Genomic DNA, 18,213 nt, shown 5'->3' on the forward strand with positions numbered 1-18,213 from the left:
GATTAACACATAAAAGAGATATTCATCTGACTTTTGTCGAAATTTGAATCTGAGATTTCATAGTGACAACACTTCATATGCTAGTCATTAGATCTATTTAAGAGGACGAATTTGATTTTAACATACTACAGATAAATAACGTTCAAATTATTAGTGATGTTGGACCATTTCTATGCTAGATTTATCTGATGATGAATACTAAAATTGTGGATGAATAAATGGTAGAAATATTTAGACACTAGGTTTAAAATCTCAATTTTACTTAGTGTGTTTTTTTTTAAAAAAAATGGATATGTCAAAATATCTTACTACCTTCCAAAGTTATCATTTTGTAGTGGAAAAAAATCCTCTTATAATTTAATAAATGGATAATTTAGGTAGAAATTTGAAATGTAAAACAGGTAATTTAGTGTTAATGAAATATTAAAGAGCATTTTAAAAAGTATTAAATATGGGGAGGTATTTTGGAAAATTTTAGGAAACTTTTTTTTAGGGGGGCAAATGAAATATTTTTCTATATATATCTCAGACACTATTCTTCCTCCTTTTTCTCCGTCTCTGCGGGGGGTTTTGGTGCTCTGCCGCGATACGATGTTGAAGCCATGAGGGCGCCATGCCGCTCGACCACGCAGCCTGCTTCGACCTGCTCTGCAGCGAGAACGCCGACGATCTCGCCAACGACCACGGAGGCGAGGACGCTGCGTGTGCCGCCGCTCTGTTCCCGGATGAATCGGAGGAGTCCATCGCCGGGTTCATCGAGGTCGCCGCTGACTACTCCCCCGTCTGTGGCTACCCAGACCGCTTCCGCTCCAACTCCCTCGACTCCTCCGCACGCCAAGAAGCCGTCGCCTGGATCCTCAAGGCCTGCCCTCTCGCTCTCCTCTTTCCTCTCCAGCGCATCGTAGATCGGTCACCGATTTTGACGGATGCTTGGTGTTCTATTTCAGGTGCACGCGTACTACCATTTCCGTCCCCTGACGGCGTATCTTGCCGTGAACTACATGGATCGGTTCCTCTCTTCTCACCGTCTGCCGGTGAGTTGATTTCTGAGATTAAAGTTCTGGGGTTGGTAGTTCACATCTTTTTTGCTTGAATACTGAACAGATTCCAGTACTTTTTTCGATTCTAGGGACAAAGAACTAAAATGTGACTGTTTTGTGAGGTGGACGATTTCAAAAGAGGGTTTTTTTTCCTCACTCCATGAGAAAATAGGCAGTGTTCTTATATCAATGAAGTGAATGCAAGAGACTATACAAGCTTTGATATCCTTGTACTCTTTCCCCATCTATGCACTGCAAATATTTGGTAGAATGGAACTGATCATTTCCACTAGGCAACGGGCTACTTTATCCTAAGAAATGGAAGATTCCTTTTGTATTAGATGAATAAATAGGTGACTAGGGAAGATGGTGAGAGAATAAAAATCAATTCATCCAACAACAACAAATGAAAAAGGTTTCAGAGCAGTGTTGCTAGTAGTGTTATGGAACTCTTTTCTTATTGCATTTTTTCTGAGATAGATGTGGCAAATATTGTATACAATATTCCTATTTGTGCAGCAAAATGAATGGGCATTGCAACTTCTCTCAGTGGCATGCCTCTCTCTAGCTACAAAGATGGAGGAGGCACTTCTTCCATCCTTGTTAGACTTGCAGGTAATTGGGTTCAAGCTATTATTTATTGCCATGCAGAGAACTTATGCAAATACTTAATCAATGACTACTCGCTACACTTTGTTTTGATGTCGGTAGGTTGAGGGTGCAAAGCTCATTTTTGAGCCTCGGACAGTTCTCAGAATGGAGCTTCTTGTGCTGGCTGCATTGGATTGGAGGCTCCGATCTGTGACACCTTTCACTTTCATTGATTTCTTTGTTCACAAGATTGATCCGATAGGAAAACATGCACGATATTTGATTGCTTGGGCCACCGAAATTACACTTGCAACAATTAAAGGTTATGAAGTTATGGTCTCTTTAAGTATCAATGATAAGGCAATGTATTGTTCTTGCTAATCTGAAACATATAATATCACAGATATAAGGTTCCTGAGTCACTGCCCATCATCACTTGCTGCAGCGGCCATAATCCGAGCAACTGATGAGATCAAAGATCTGGATTCCATTAACCCTGTAACTGCAGCATCTTGGTGCATTGGATTGTCAGAGGTATGAAGTTCCTGTGTTGAAAGAGCTGAAGGATATAATCTAAAGTACAAAGTGTTTTGGGTTGCATTTTTCTTAGGAAGGCATTGCCAACTGCTATCAATCGCTGGAGAAAGATATCATCAATAATTCAAAAACACCACATATGGTACTTTCACAACTCAAAGTGGCCTCATCAATCGAAATGAACAAAGGGTCTGTTCTCCACTTCACAAAAGAAGGAAACTGAACAACAATTGCCTAAGAGTGGACAATGGGCAGTAGAACTTCTAATATAACCATATATATAATGTATTCTGTTTAAGGTTTTTAGGAAGAACAACCAGATGTTGCTACAAGGTGTATAGAGATTCCTCAACATTTTTCAGAGGAGTGGGGAGCTGGTCTATGACAATGTGCTTTTTTTTTTTTTGTTCTTTTTCTTGAAGTTCTTTCATTTGTGGGGCTTTGCTATTAATACAAGATACTTGAGCAAAGTGTATCAGGTCCTCAAGGGAGGGGAATCTGATCTCTGCCATTGTGGTAAAAAGAAGTGTGAAGGACAGTCTTGCTTGTGTAGGTTGCGGGTGTGACTGAAATCAATGTCTGCATTGATTGTTAAATGAAGGACATCAGCTTGGTGGGTCTTTTTACAGTCATGGTAAAAAGGGAGATGCTACCCACTGACTTCTGGCAACTAGTTCATGGGAAAGCAAGATCACAAACTGTCAATCGTTAGTCGGCTGCCCAGTATTCTCCTTGGACTTACAAAGCATCTTTGGAGTATTCTATTGAAGGTTGTGCTTCTTTTTTATTTGTTTACAGTGTGATTGTTCATGTCAACCTGGAGAAAGATGTCTATTCATCATACTTCAGGCTACAGCCTATGGTTAAGTCTGCTAATCTTCTTTGTACAAAGACCATTGGAGACCTGAATGTTGTGTTGTTTAAAATCAATAAAAAGAAGTTACATCTCTATTGGACATGATAGTTTGGATCTCTCTAAGTTTCTGTGTACTGTTCATTGAGCACAAACTCTTTTCTTTTGCCTTTTAGTGAAGAATCTATATGTAAGAGCTGATTGGAGAAAGGTTTGGTGTGATACAAGTGGCAGATGCACTCATCAGATGTAGACATCCACTTGATGCAGCTGGCGAAGTTGGTTGGCAACTTTCTGTCATGGACACAAATTTTAAGACAAAAGGAAAAGGGATTCCAAACAATGTCTTTATCAGTGTGTTCAATCTCGAGTCATGGACAGTTTCCGGTATGAACAGTGACACTACTGTCACTACTCTTTCTTCCATTTCAGGGACATGACAATAGTTTCCAGGATTGGTCGAGTTGGACGATTGATATCAGCAGCTTCTGTTGCACATGAAATGTGTCTGCTGTAGCAAATATACAGATTCTGTTCACTCAGCCCATCTGATTTGTTTAACTCGTATCTTGCTCAATTCACTTAGTTTATTCAGTTTACTCAGCCTATAGAAGTAAACTAGCTTATGGGTCAGGTGCCAAACCAAGAGCTAGACGTTGCTTCAAGGCAGGCTGCAGCTTTTCTCCCTTTGCAATGGCTCTGCTTCCTGCTGCCTTTGGAGTTTCGCCTTGATGTGGGTTCGACAATACCCATTGTAGAACGACAACACTGGAAGCAGACATGGACCATGGTGTCAACACATAGAGCTACAATACAACCAATCAATACAGCTCAATCCATTCCCTTTGCTCAACAAGAACCAAAAGCAAGACAGTAATTCATGTTTCAGTGTTTCCAAACCTGGATCAAAACTGGTCCAGTTCTAAGGTGCTTCTGTTGGAAAATTTTGAATGAAAAAAAGATGAATAGAAGAGTCTCCATTGTGAATGGATTTTTAGTAACACGTTGAGAGTTTTGTGACTATGAGATTAGTTTATATTGAATCACAATACTTGAAGTTATGAACGGGTATGGAGAGAGAGTCTTTCACGCCAACGTCTCTTAACCTCAAGGCATCACTGTGTTTTATACTGTTTAAGTTCACAAAGGAAGTTTCTTTAGTACAAAATGCTGCAGCACCAAACTTTCACATGCACACTCAAACCCTGCCTTGCTAGTGTGCTAACAGAAAGAAGCACCCAACACTGCATGCTTTTCTGTTTCACTCTTTGCTCTGCCTAAGTGCAGCGCAGAGCAAAGGCTGCTGCTTTCTCCTCATCATGCACCGTCTTCTTTTCTTCTCTCCAAGTGAGGAATCCTATGAATAAGCCCAAAAGCTCATGACCCTTAATTCACTTGGCTAGCTCAAAGAAAAACATCTAGTCTTGGTGGTGGCCATGGCTTGATGATAAAAGGATAGCTTTAGCTTTTGGCACTGGCCTGGCTGCTATGAATAAGCTCAAGGGCTGCCTACCTCATGGTGTTAGTGTAGGGCATGCACCAACGTGATGGAGTCAAAGTTGGCATCATGGCAGAATACTTGGCCATGGTGGTGGTATTTGTTAGGCTTGGTGTCTGCTTTGGGGCACTGTTCAGATGTGCTCTCACCTCTCATTCTTTGTGCATGAACTTAAGTGCCAACCTCTTCTGGTTTCCTATGAAGGTTCCCTTTTTGAGAACATACATATTGGATCTAGACCATTTGACTGCATCTTTATTAATAATAACTGGATTAACTTCTTTTCGATTCCACTGCTCAAAAAGAGGCCTTAATTATGTAGCACTGATCTGCCACCCTTGTTGATGAAGCTTTCTTCTTGTGACATGGTCGGCTCTAAAACGGGGCTCACTGGGAGTTGTCCCAATAAGACTCCGATGTTTAAATTATCATTGTGCCAAGATATTAGAATGAAAAGAGGGAGAGTAAAAAGAGAGAGACCGAGAGTCCATTTTGGAATATTCATAAGTGCGTGAGGGCAAGATACATGTGGAGATTATGGGAAAGTGAAGATCATAATCCAGGTCTACTTGTGGTCGGTCGACCCTGAGTAAAAGAGTTCGGCTAGACTGGAGGGCTTAGTCTCATGACTCGTCGAATTAGACTGGAGGGCTTAGTCTCATGACTCGACTCAGGGTGAAATAACATCTTAAACTAGCTTGACACTAGACTGGAGGGCTCAACCCCATGGCTCGACTCAGAGTGAAACAATAGCTCAGACTAGCTCGACATCTCAAACTTGCTCGACAGGTCGGCTCAACTTGACCAAGAGTGGCTCGATCAAGTGTGACTCAGATATGGGTGATTTAGCTTGATGACTTGGCAAACTTGGGGTGTTGCCAAGTAGACACATCTTGTTGACCTAGAGTGAAATTGATATCGACATTAACAAGGCCCTTTAGTAGAAAATCTTAAGAGACTTTTCTCTCAAGCAGTCAGGGTTTAATTCTCATGCAAGGTGTACTTGTCGTGATTAAATTTATGCTGACACATGAGTGTCATGTTAGGAGTTGTTAAGCTTTTTGGATTTACTTGATGTGTGAAATGTGGGACTGGACAGTCTATCATAAAATTAGTCAAAGTATAAAATCTAGAGATCTGGTATATATAAGAAAATAGTAGAAAATCTTATAGAGCATCTCTGTGAGCTAACATGGTGCTCACCATGTCCCCACGAGGGTGACCAGTTGTCTAGAGGATGACATATTTGTTACAATTGGATAAGGATCAAATCCGAACGAGTATATGCCTTTGGGGAGAAACTCTTCTCACCCCCTAATTACTTGACGATCGGCTATAAGCTAACCATGTAATTTACTTCCTTTCCCATAACCTAGAGACAAATTATGATAAGTGTAATCACCTTTTATTATAATATGGTGCTCACCATTGATAATCTCGAGGAGTTGGCATGCAAGGTGACAAACAATATTGCTACAACCTTATGATATAGCGGGGAATAAGGGCAATATGACAATGGATCACTAATATTATAAAATGGTGATATAAAATGTGATGGTAACTAATGAGCATAAGTGTGTAAGCAAGATGAATTTGTTACAATAGGGCAATGGATCACTAATATTATGTTTTTGCCCTTGACATCTTCTTGTTACATTTTTGTTCTGATGATTAAACAATCACCTTATAATTTCCTCTCATCTTCTATTTTCCTTTCCTTCCTCCTATTTTTCATTAGCTTTAAAGGTTGTATAGTGAGCTTGTAAGGGTGGTAAAAAAACGTCATCTATTGGTTTTTTGAGAAAATATTATATAAAAAGAATACATACACGTGGAGCTTGGTGTAATGGTACAGTTGGTATCATATGATCTAGAAGCCATATGTTTAAGTCTCGAAAATAGTTTCTTATAGAATAGAATAAGATTGTATATAATAACTCTTCCTTATGATCCCATATTGGTAGGAGCTTTGTGTACTGAACTACCTTTTATATAAAAAAAAAATAATACACAATTTACTAAAATATCTAGGAGTAAGAGACATAGGATATTGTCTTCACGAGGTGCCTGGTTGGTTAGAGAGTGACAGATTTACTTAAATGGGGTAGAGATTAAATTCTTACAAATATATGCCCTCAGAGAAAAACTCCTCCTACCCATAGCCATCTAGTGGAAGGCTATCAACTGATTCCATGTTACATAATTTGGGGATGAATTGTGAGGACATCTGAGGTGAGGGTAATCATCTTTTACTACAAAAGACATAGGACATTTTATCAAAGAAAACATTTAACTTTCAAACACTGCACTTTCATATTTGAAAATATACTCTTTTTCATAAAATATCCTTCAAGAAATATAAAAATATTTTTTATGGTAGGCCTAGCTGCTCTGATAAGGTCGTGACTGTCCAGCTAAGTTTCCAGGTCGCCACGAGGCAACTATGAGGTCGTAGGGTTGAACGGCCTCAGCCTCTAAGCGAGGTCAGGCAGCTAGTCGGCCAGGCATGGGCGACCTGACTGTGCGACCACTGTCGCAAGACAAATACCCAAAGACATATCTATTATTAATTTTTACTAATTATTTTTAGATAATCATAAATTAAAATAAACTCTTATAACTATAATAAAATATTGGCAATTTCCCCAATCACGTAGCTCGTTTTGCGTTTTACCTAAATTGCATAGATGTTTTGGAATTGTCGAAGCGTGTAGCCTCATGTGGGTTCATTTTCTATTTTACCCTTCACAAAAATCGGCAATCTCACGTGCATCCAAAGAAAAGACCACTTCGAACCGTATTTATGTCTTCTCGGAGAAAGTGACCTTCATTCAAACTAAAGGCGACGGCCGACGAACAGTACATCTTATTTTCAAGCTAATAGTGATCTTTTGCTGCGCGAAAAAGTTGAACGGAGAGAAGCTGACAAACGTTGGACCAATGTCGAATATTTTCCAATGATGGTATAGCTTCTTGTCAGAGAAAATGGAGAATAGAGCATAGATAAAAAATTGTCGCTTCGATGGAGTTTCATATCTGATGAACTTTTTAGCTTATTGTACACGGAAAAGGAGATCGGAGAAAACCTAACAAACGTAGCTCCAATGCAGCTTCTTCTTTGACTATCTTCATGAAGGTGGCTGCTCTTAACCACACACCTCCCTCCTAACCACGAAGTTGAAACTGACAAAACCTAGTTCTAGGAAGTGACTTTGCAATTCTCTGTTATTGTATTAGAGCAGGGTTTAAGCGAGGTGTTGGCTGCTGGGTGTATGTAATGCCAGGTTTAAAATTTTCAAGTACTCGTTAAATTTTGTCAACCAACATTCCATATAATATGTAAATTGTGTAGGAAATGATAACTTCTCAAATTGCCCTTACTATAGTCGGGGGCATCTTTGTTATATTCGTCTAATTTTTTTATCATTGTAGAAAAATAATCATAATAACAGTGATAGTGAAATCGTAGTGTGGTCGAAGTTTCATGCTCTGATTAATCTTGTGAACAACATATAAGTTTGCCTTTATTAATCTGTAAATGAATTAATATGATGTATAGATTAACATTATTTGGAACCTTGCTAACATAGTTTAGTAAAATATCGATTATCTTATTTTGTTAATGTTATGCATCTAGACTTTATTGTCTGCCTTTTTGTTTTCAAAGTTGCATTGATAATACCTTTAATCAATCAATAAATTGTGTTGCTTAAAGTTGTTTGTTTGTGAAATGTTGTTCCCACGGGATACTCAGTTGGCTAAATGGTGGTAAATTTATTAGAATGGGGCATAGATCAATTTCCGATGAATGCATGCCCTCGGGGAAAAACTCCTCTCACCCCTAGTCACTTGGCGATCAACTGTAAACTAATCCCATGATTACCTCCCTTCACATAATCTGGGGACGGGCTATAAGTGGCATGTGGAGCGAACATAATCACCTTTTGCTACAATTATTTATGAAATGAAATTTTAAAATGTATAATTACAAATTTAGGAGCATGTGATGATCCATTGACTTCCTTCACTTGGCTAGTGTTATAGAAATATTTACATATTTAATAGAAGGGATTGTTATTTGTAGTTGTATAAATGTAGAGATTTATTTTCTAGTGAAGTGCCCTCACGTAAGATGAAATCCATTAATTTACAAAAACAAAATTGACTTGGTGATGATACATCAACATAAATACCAATAGTAGTAAGATATAATCTTCCACTTTTGCTAGTGTCGTGGTGAACTGGAGAGAGTATGAATTATAGATACAATTTGAAAGAAGTTGTTGTTGGATCGAGTCACACGTGAGAGGGGGCGGGGATGAATCATGTGATTTTTAAAACTTGTCTTTTCTTTTCAAATTTAAAAGCAAAGTATGCAACGGAGAATGAAAGTTAGGAAACAAAGTAAAAGAAAAGGCAAACAAATACACAAACTCGGCCGATTTACTTGGTTCAAAGCCTTCGATGACTCATACTCCAAGACCTAGGTCTCACGGACCTATCGATAGATAATTCACTAAAATACCTTTTTCAGTACCTTCGAAAAAGGAAATCGAGTACACAGAAAGATGAAACAAGTGCAACACACTGCACTTGTCCTTTTGTAAATAATTAAGTACACAAATTACAAGTTTATTACCCAACACCTTCGAAGATTGTTAGCTTAGGTTCGGTGTCGGTCGACTCATTGGCAGTAGTCGGGCGCAACAACGTTGTAGCAGAGTCATAGTAGAAAACCGGAGCAATCGGAACCTCAAATGGATGCGTAGAAGCTTGTATGGAAGTTGTTGTAATTAAAGCTTAAATCGAGAAGCCCTTATAAAGGCTGTGGAAGGCGCCTTCAAAGGCCTTGAAGGTGCCTCCAATCCGACAAACTTGATCTCGAACTAATTGTCCCTTATCCACAATGAGGTCTAATTCTTATCCTGCAGAAGACGCCTTTCATACATTAAAGGCGCATTCTATGAATACTGCCAAGGAGTCTTCCACTGCTTGAAGGCGCCTACCATTCCCTAGAAGGCACATCGGGTATTGTTCATCCGAGATTTTTTGTACTCTTCTTGCCCTGCAAAATATGTTAGTCCAATAATAAATACAAGACAAGTGTTAGCATAATGATATTGAGAAGTAAATAGACCCTATCTCTCCTGAGACCGTAATCTAATCAAAGTCTCAGTTTAGGGATCCGAAATAATCATAAACTGGACCAACGCCTACTATCCTGTAACTGGAATGCGTCCTCACCGAGTCACTTTCCTCCAGTGACTTATCTTCACTTATCTATTCACAATCGGTTGACTAGCCTCACGACCCACGAGGTCTTCATGCCAGTTGTTACTGGACTTCTGCCGGTTGTCCACCGAACTTCTTGCCAGATATCAGGTCAACCCGTTGACCTATCTGGACTTCGCACCAGCTATTTGGTCCAGTGGACCTAGTTGGATTTCAACCTGGTGTCTGGTCCTCCAGACTCATCAATTGATGCATGCTTGGTAAAGCACTTAGATCACAAAGACACCTAACTTAACTCACTTATCATTTATCAAAACCTGAGTTAGATCATTAATGCAAATTACGCCAACAATCTCTCCATTTTTTATGCAATAACAACTTGGGTTAAGGTTAGGAAAGGATATGCAGAAATGAAATAAGATAGCATGACTCAAGAGAATAAAAGTGTTGAGTAATTGTAATTTCTATTTTCTCTTAGTTATTTTAGGGTTAATATTTTTAAGATTAGTTTATCTTTTGCTTATAACTCTTATCCTTTCCCTTTGACATTTATCAAAAAATATGTAGAGGAATTAAAACAAAAATATAGAGTAAGCATGGGAGGTAGGCATGAAAAAATTGATAAGGAATGTAGTATATTTCAAACTTAGGGAGAGATTTTGAATAAAAAAGTACTAAGTCAAAAGATTGTAAGTCAAAGTTATTTTTTCTAATATGTTTTTTAGTAAAGGTAAATTTAAAATTTTCAAACTGTAGGTTACAAAGTACTTTTTAAAGTAAAAGAAAATCTTTAAAGAGATTAATAAGTAAAAATTTTCTAAGAACAAGAAGAAAATTTTCAAAATAATTTTCAAAGTGATAAAATGATTTTCAAAGTATTTTTATAAATGTTTTTTCAAGACATTTTCAAATAAACCATCAAAGAAGTTATTTTTAGAGTAATTATCAAAAATTTTGCAAATAGTTTTAAAGATTTGAAGATTATCTTATGCAAAAATATTCAAGGTAATTCTTAAGTGTTGCAAGGCAGTTTTTAAGGTTTCATTTTCAGTGCAACTTTTGAAAAGTGAATTTTTCAAAACAACTTGTAATTTTTTTTTTCAAAGTTTCATTTTCAGTGCAACTTTTGAAAATGAATTTTTCAAAACAACTTATAAAAAAAAATTAAACCATTTAAGTAAATTCATTTTGAAAATAGAATATATTTTTTAAAAAAAAATCAAGAAGAGGAAAAATTTTGATGAGAAAAAAAATTTTGAAATGTATTTTTCATAATATTCTCCCCCTGAATATGATATTATTTAAGAAAAGTATTCATCTAGAAATTGTCCTTAAATGTCTAACCATTAGTTACTAACTAACTATCAGAAGATAGCAGTGTTTACTTGGTTAGTCATGTTAAGTACATATATGCAGCTAGTATTTGACTAAGATGGATTACTTAACTTGATCACTGTAATTTGGTATTTCTCACCTAGACTTGCGTTGATGTACGGATATAAGCATCTTAAGTCCAGACAGTGGACCTACACATCTCACGTCGTTCTAAGTTTGTCAATACACAATTAAGGTAAATCTAGTGTGTTTGTAAGATGCTCAAGTCCTAGATCTATAGGTGTATGTTTTCTATGGATGTGATCTAGACTAATGCTAAAGTTAATTTTGAAAGTCTAAGGAAATGAGAATTTTAGATAATAAATGTAAATATTTTTCCTTAGATTTTGCAAACCCTTTTAAACATTAGCAGTCCTAGTCTATGAAGCACATTCCTAAATTAATCAATCAACAGAGGTAAAGAGTGGCAAACAGTGTAGGTCCGGATAGGTCGACTGGAGAGGGTTTTGCCTGAAAAATAACTAAAGACCTTTCTCGAGTTCTGGAATTAGATTACAACCAAGATGTTTGTTAATCCAAGACAATGACAGTACTAGAAAAAATCTCCTTCGTGTAGGTGGAGAAACCTCTTACAATCTTTGAATGCTCAGACTATTGCTAGGAAATGAATGCTTGAATTGTTGATCTATTTCCTAGCTCCAGGAGTCTTTTTATAGCTCCTGGAAATTCTATCCATAGCTCGAGGGTGCCTCCCAAGGGTTCGGAGGGCGCCTCTAGCTAGGCGGCAGCGGATAAAACTTTATCCGCTGCGAACGGCTATTTTGGCCAGATCAAGGGCACCCTCCATAGGCATGGAGGATGCCCTCCGCCTGAAGGCGGAGGAGGCGCTGGCTTGCTTTGGAGGTGCCTTCAACACCTTGTTGAGGGGCGCCTCCAGCAATGTTCTCCAGCTCCTTTCGCTCTCTTGCTGTTCCGATCACCAGGGTGATCGCGGCCAATTGAAATAGGACTCACTCGAACCCAATTTCTAGCCTTCTCCTCGAGCAAGCTTTCGCTCCGGCTTCTCATCCCTCGAACGTCGTGTACGTTCTTCTCGTCCACCGGTGCACTCTTCCGTAGTTCTCTCGTCCCTTGGACGCACCGAGCCCATCGGCTCCCTTCCCGTGTCGTCCTTCTCGTTAGTTGCGTCTTCCGCTCGACTTCTTGTGCTCCTAAGCTCTGCACACTTAGACACAGGGATTAAACCAAAACAAAATCTAATCTAACTTGGTTGATCACACCAAAAACAACCTTGGGGTTCTAACAATCTCTCTCTTTTTCAATGTGAGCAATCCAAGTTAAGTTAGGGTAAAATAATCATAAGTTAAAAATAATAAAATTGTAATACTAAGTAAATAAAGTTACAATTTGCAATAAGGTGCAAATATATTCAAATTTTAAATTTTTTGAACTACCTCCCCTAGACTTAATCTTTCTTTTCCCCTTTGATAGCGATCAAGGTGGTCTAAGTGGAAGTCGCAATTGAGGGAGCTGGTATTGAAGTTGTGGATAGGGCTGGAGAATAATCCCAACAACTGGCACTGCAAGGTAATCGAAGTAAACGAGGAGCTCTCGAAGGAGGTGGAGATGCAAGGGAATCGAAGCGAACGAGGAGGAGCTCTCGAAGGAGGTGGAGATGCAAGTACGAACGATGACTTTCCGCCCGATTTGGGAGGATGAAAAGGTCAAAAAAAAAAAAAAAAAAAAAAAAAAAAGATTGATCCCATGATGAATTCATAAATCCATTGGTCCATTATTTGATAACAAGTCAACAATAAAAAAGATAACTAATCCATTATTCCTCGTAGAGTAAACAGCAAAAAGTTTTTCTATGGAAAGCATTCCTCAGTTTTTAAATCGGCTCTCATAAGTAAAAAGGGCAAAGTGAAGTTGCTTTCCTTAAATTCATATATTTAAAAAACAAACTGAAATGATTATAAAAGTGATTTTGCAGAATGTTTATATAGGTTATCCGAAAATAATAAAAAAATGGATATATAAAATAAAAAGTTTAAAAAAAAAATCTAAGGACAAAATTAAAATAATATATGCATTTATATATTTATACATATTTAATAATATTCGGGAAGTTTAGGTTTGTAGTAGGATTGAAATTTAAAGCGGTGGCTTCCCGACGGCCGCGTATTCGCGTCGCTGAATCGGAAGTAGAGAGTAAGGTAGAGCTTGATCGCCTTCGCGTTAGGTCGCCTTCGGAAGATGGGCGCTGGCGACGCAGATACAGAGGAGCTTTTTAAGAGCAAGAAGCGGGCGAATCCGTTCGTCCCTATCGGTTAGTAGATCGCCTTCATTTCTATTTTTCAATTCGATCCTCTTGAATTGGCGACAGTCATTTGATTTGATCATTTTACGGGGTATTTCCGTGATCGAAAAATTGCGTTTCTTTGGTACATGGTGATCATTATGCCCAATTTAGGTTTTTCTTCTGCGCGTCTAAGGATTCTAGGAAGCGGATATCTGCTGTGAGGTTAAATCATATCGAAAGGCGAACTTTTTGTCTAACTAGATTGTCTTTCTCAGTGTGATCGATCGCTTTCCCCTACATATTAGGTCACAGACATAAAACTGTCCCAGATCCAGATTTTAAGATTTATCAGCTCGATTAATGATTTCAACTCATGATTTGGCCATTACTGCGTCCGAATTCATTCTACACGAACCTTCTATGCAAAGGCAGACAACCTTCTGAGCTAAAAAAGAGACTTGGCAATGCCACTGTACTTTTGTTGTTCGGCCAAAGAAAACAAACGGCAGGATTTAAATAGTGTGGTTTCGTCGTAGACTTATTATTGCTTTTGTTATTGTTGTATACAATGAAAACGAATGACGGATGAACCATTGCACAAGTTTATGGAAATTGCTAGTTACCATTTTTTTAGTGTCCAAGAAAGCTTTTTTTACTCGGAACTACAGTCATCCCTCTACATTAAACTCTTAAGAAATATTACACGATACTCTTTTATGGCGTACGAGGAACAAACATGAACTATTTTTGGTTTGTGGAATGAATTGACTAGGAATTCTTGGTGTATGAGGAGCACACTTGCACCATTTTTGGTTTGTGGAATGAATTGATTAGGGTTCTGATAGTCATTCTTATGAGAGTGAAATGGAAATATCCATTTTTTTAGTTTGGTTCAAGGAGTAGAGTAGATATTTCATTCTCATTCTTTTGTTTGGTTTGCTAGAAATGTGCAACAAATATATTGGATATAGAAGACTTCGAAAGACAGTTTTTGGAATAACAACTTTGATTGGTCAAAATAAATTGTTTGATTGATAGGCGAAACTACTGAGTTAGGTTAAAAAGACATCTGATTTTGCTGTTAGAATGTGAAACCTAAGCTTCTAGTTTCAACTAAGAATAGGAATAATTGTTTCCATCAGAATTTATCATGAGTGAAATGCTATTTTTATGAACTAGATATTCCATTAAGCAAAGTCCAAACTTGATATAACAGTGAATTGCTAAAACATTAAATAGAAATCTCTCATACTTGGGGAAAAATGTGTATTATCAATTGACACATTCGTTAAGGATTCTTGCTGCAATTTGTCAGGTTACAAACGAAGTCCCACATTGAAAACACATAGAAATAATTATAGACTCTACATTGGTATAAGGCCCTTTGAATAGAGTCCAAAAGCAAAAACATGAGGGCTTAGGCCCAAAGTCAACAATATCATACCATTGTGGAGATATCGTAATTCTTTTGATCCTGACAATTAGTATCAAAGCCTTGACTGTCAGAAGGACTAACCACCGACTATGCACAAGAGTCATGTGGATGGAATATTGACCTCTAACAAAAGAAGTGGGAGATCCCAAGCCATGTGGATGGAATATTGATCTCTAACAAAAGAAGTGGTAGTTCCCATGTCTGGATCAAGATGATCAGACACTAGGCAAAGAAGTCCTAGTTGTGGCTCGGCAAGGAAGACCTAGTAAGTCAGGTGGACCGAGGGGCAGGAAGTCCTAGTAGGTAAGTTGGACCAAGAGACAGGAAAGTCCCGGTGGGTCAAGGATCAAATGATATCAAGCGGATAGGCTTGAGGGGACAATTCTTTGTTTGAGGAGGATTGTTGGGTTGCAAATAAAGTCCCACATTGAAAGTACATGAAAATGATCATAAAGAAATATATCTTTATTGGTATGAGATCTTTTGAATCGAGCCCAAAAATAATACAATGAGGGCTTAGGTCCAAAGTGGGCAATATCATACCATTGTGGAGATATCCTAATTCTTTTGATCCTAACACAATTCTATTAAAATGTCATGTCAATAGTTGGCTTTGCATAGCGTAGAGATTGTAGTATTTGTAGATATGAGGAATATGGAAAAACAAAAACCATGTAATGCAGTTTATCTGGAAAAACAAGAAACCATTTGATATAGATATGAAGGAATATGGGAAAACAGGAAACCATGAGGACAACATACTAGGACAGAACTCGCAACTAATTCTCTCACAATCATGAGGGAGCAGCATGGTCTCTCTTTCTCGTGGTGACCGATCACTGCATCTCATGACTTAGTGAACTAGCTGATTTACAAATTTAAAACGCTAGGGCATTTCTCAAAAGAAAACTAGATCTTCTAGGCTAATACGTTTCACTCCACAAAATGTGTAGAATAGAACAAAATTCACAAAAGGAGTCATTTGTAGGAAGGATTGGATGTAGTGTACAAATTACAAAAGAGTAGGTACAAAGAAATAAACCATAAAGCATATATCCTTAATGCAACTGGGTGAAAAGAACAATTTAGTATAGAGGATCTGTGAAAGAAAGTATATCATGTAGTGATGAAAGAAATATATAGTGATAATTATATAAGAGCTATGAGAAAAAAATATAAACAGAGTATCTACTCTGATTAAAAAGATCTGCTTCTTTAACTTGGATTGGTGGAAAAAAAAAATCAAGTTGATCAGATGTAAATAATTGTGACTGAGTGTTATCTAAGCCTGTATGAAAAGAGAAGAGGAGATGAAGCACGATTTCTTGATGCTCTTGACTCTGAAAGAATCTGCATCTCCTGTTGTTTAAGAAATCAGAAAAAGAATGCTAGGCAAACTATTATTTCAGTTACTGGATAATCTTTGATGGGTTGGTCCTACATTTTAAAGAGAAGTTTTATCCAATTCAATTTGTTTCTAATCCAACTCTTAAGTGTTGTCTATTAGTTTTTGTCAAGAGTGAAAGGCATTAATTATTGGTAAATTGCATTGTTCTTCTCCATTCTTAAATAATTCTCAGGTGTACTCCTCACCGCTGGTGTACTCACGGCTGGTATAATTAGCTTCAAGCGAGGAAATTCCGAGCTGGGTCAGAAGCTGATGAGAGCTCGTGTTGTGGCTCAAGGTGCTACAGTTGCATTGATGGTCGGCAGCGCTTACCACTACGGTGAAGAGATAAAATTTTTTAGGAAAACAAATTAGTCGATACTAAAATGCAGGAGCATTTTGCATTTTAGTTGGCCCTTCCAACTCCATCATACCACAACATTCTATTTCTACCAGCAAATCTGTCTTGTTTTCAAGAAGATGAAGCCAACCAAAACAAATGGAGAAAATGGTGGCAATGGAAATAAACATACTATTTGTTTTGGTTATTGTAGACTTTATATATGGCAGATTGATATCCATTTTCCCCCTTTGCTTTGGTCTCCACTCTCCATTGGATCAATATCCATGAATTACTCTGCAGTGGCTAATTATAGTTTCTCGATTTGCCTTCTTATATATGGTCATGGGACTGACCATGTGAGGTTGTTAGGGTAGTGGATTTCATCTTTTTACTACAATATCTTTGAATTACTGATTATATATTGTCCTCTCATTTTACTATTGTTACTATTGTGAAGAACTTGAGAGTTAAACGTAAATACTAAGTATATTAAGGACTTATGATTTACATTGATAAATAATAAAGTGTAAAAATTAAAAAGATGCTCTTTTTTGTCTTGTCTAAATTGTTGAAGGGGCGTTTCATTTTGATTTTTTTTTATTAAAAGGACATCTCATTCATTTAAAATAACATAACTATCCATAATATTATTTTTATTATTATTCTGTATATAATATTCATTTAAATTTTGAATTGGACGGGCGTATTATAACAATTATAATAGTTGTAGCTTATAGCAGTTATGATTTTTACAATTATAACAGTTATAGCAATTATGATTCGTAGTTATCTCAATATAGAAAATAATTTTATTTTAATAAAGAGGATTAAAATTTTTAAAAACTTTCAAAAATAATTTAAATGATATTTTTAGCCTTAAATTGAGTTGTTATTGTTACACTTAATAATAAATATATGTGGCAAAAGATGATTCGTTCATCCCAGTATTTCTATCAATCTGTCCCTAAGTTGACACGGAGGAGGTAATTAAGGGTGACTATTAGCCATTAGTGTAAGTGGTAAGGCTGTTTCTATCAATCCGTCCCTAAGTCAACACGGAAGAAGTAAATCAAAGATGATTATTAGCCATTAATGTAAGTGGTAAGATATGAGGGTGGACATAATTAAATTCGTCGAGTTTTGACTCTAAATTTAATAAATATAAATCTATGAACGAATTTTGATTTGATATATTATATGATTTATAACTCAATCTGAATAAAAAGTTATGTTATATCAAGCTTACATAATATATATGTTGTAGACCCATAAAACTATACTGTTACACTTATATACAACTCAATTATAATAACTATAACAGTGTAGTAACTGTTTTACGTCCCCTAATTATATATGATGGTGAGATACCTTATAATAAAAAAAAAATCAAATGATTTCAAAAATAAAGGACGCTTATGATTTTTACCAATAATAAACATAAGTGCAGTAGAGTATCAGGAGAGTTAATCTTAATTAATGTTTTGGTTAATTGGAAAGGACATCATAAAGGCTTTATATCGCCTCTTAATATGATTTAACGTAATAAAAATAAATAAATCAATATGAATTAAAGAATTGAAAAGGTAACCAATACAACAAACAAACCTCTGTCTCCAACCTTTTAACCTAATCCACATCTCTACAGCGCAATCACGGGCAG

General features: G+C 37.0%; 2 protein-coding genes across 5 annotated transcripts; both read left to right on the forward strand.

Annotated features, from left to right (window-relative positions):
• The first annotated feature begins 558 nt into the window (after nt 1-558).
• On the forward strand, nt 559-4,005 carry LOC121992279 (cyclin-D2-1-like). Of its 4 annotated transcripts, none has more exons than XM_042546545.1 (7): nt 559-862; nt 948-1,034; nt 1,560-1,655; nt 1,752-1,953; nt 2,035-2,165; nt 2,246-2,310; nt 2,722-4,005. In XM_042546545.1, the coding sequence occupies exons 1-7, from the start codon at nt 614-616 to the stop codon at nt 2,732-2,734; spliced, it is 843 nt and encodes a 280-aa protein (XP_042402479.1). In that variant the 5' UTR covers nt 559-613; the 3' UTR covers nt 2,735-4,005. The 4 variants fall into 4 exon arrangements, with proteins under 4 accessions (XP_042402479.1, XP_042402477.1, XP_042402476.1 ...); XM_042546543.1 differs by having other exon boundaries at nt 2,242-2,310; nt 2,722-4,003; XM_042546542.1 differs by lacking the exon at nt 2,722-4,005 and having other exon boundaries at nt 2,242-2,570.
• A 9,205-nt stretch (nt 4,006-13,210) lies between these two features.
• On the forward strand, nt 13,211-16,832 carry LOC121992280 (RING-H2 finger protein ATL48-like). The gene is made up of 2 exons (XM_042546546.1): nt 13,211-13,415; nt 16,404-16,832. Exons 1-2 carry the CDS (start codon nt 13,343-13,345, stop codon nt 16,583-16,585), a joined length of 255 nt encoding a protein of 84 aa, XP_042402480.1. The 5' UTR covers nt 13,211-13,342; the 3' UTR covers nt 16,586-16,832.
• The last annotated feature ends 1,381 nt before the right edge of the window (nt 16,833-18,213 follow it).

The sequence above is a fragment of the Zingiber officinale genome, chromosome 6B, assembly GCF_018446385.1.
Source record: "Zingiber officinale cultivar Zhangliang chromosome 6B, Zo_v1.1, whole genome shotgun sequence".
NCBI classification, from domain to species: Eukaryota; Viridiplantae; Streptophyta; class Magnoliopsida; order Zingiberales; family Zingiberaceae; genus Zingiber; species Zingiber officinale.

Coding starts and splice junctions, on each gene's coding strand:
- LOC121992279 (XM_042546542.1), top strand. CDS start 614: ATGCCGCTCGACCACGCAGCCTGCTTCGACCTGCTCTGCAGCGAGAAC. Junction 863..947: donor CCGTCGCCTGGATCCTCAAG/GCCTGCCCTCTC, acceptor GTTCTATTTCAG/GTGCACGCGTACTACCATTT. Junction 1,035..1,559: donor TCTCTTCTCACCGTCTGCCG/GTGAGTTGATTT, acceptor CTATTTGTGCAG/CAAAATGAATGGGCATTGCA.
- LOC121992280 (XM_042546546.1), top strand. CDS start 13,343: ATGGGCGCTGGCGACGCAGATACAGAGGAGCTTTTTAAGAGCAAGAAG. Junction 13,416..16,403: donor GAATCCGTTCGTCCCTATCG/GTTAGTAGATCG, acceptor AATAATTCTCAG/GTGTACTCCTCACCGCTGGT.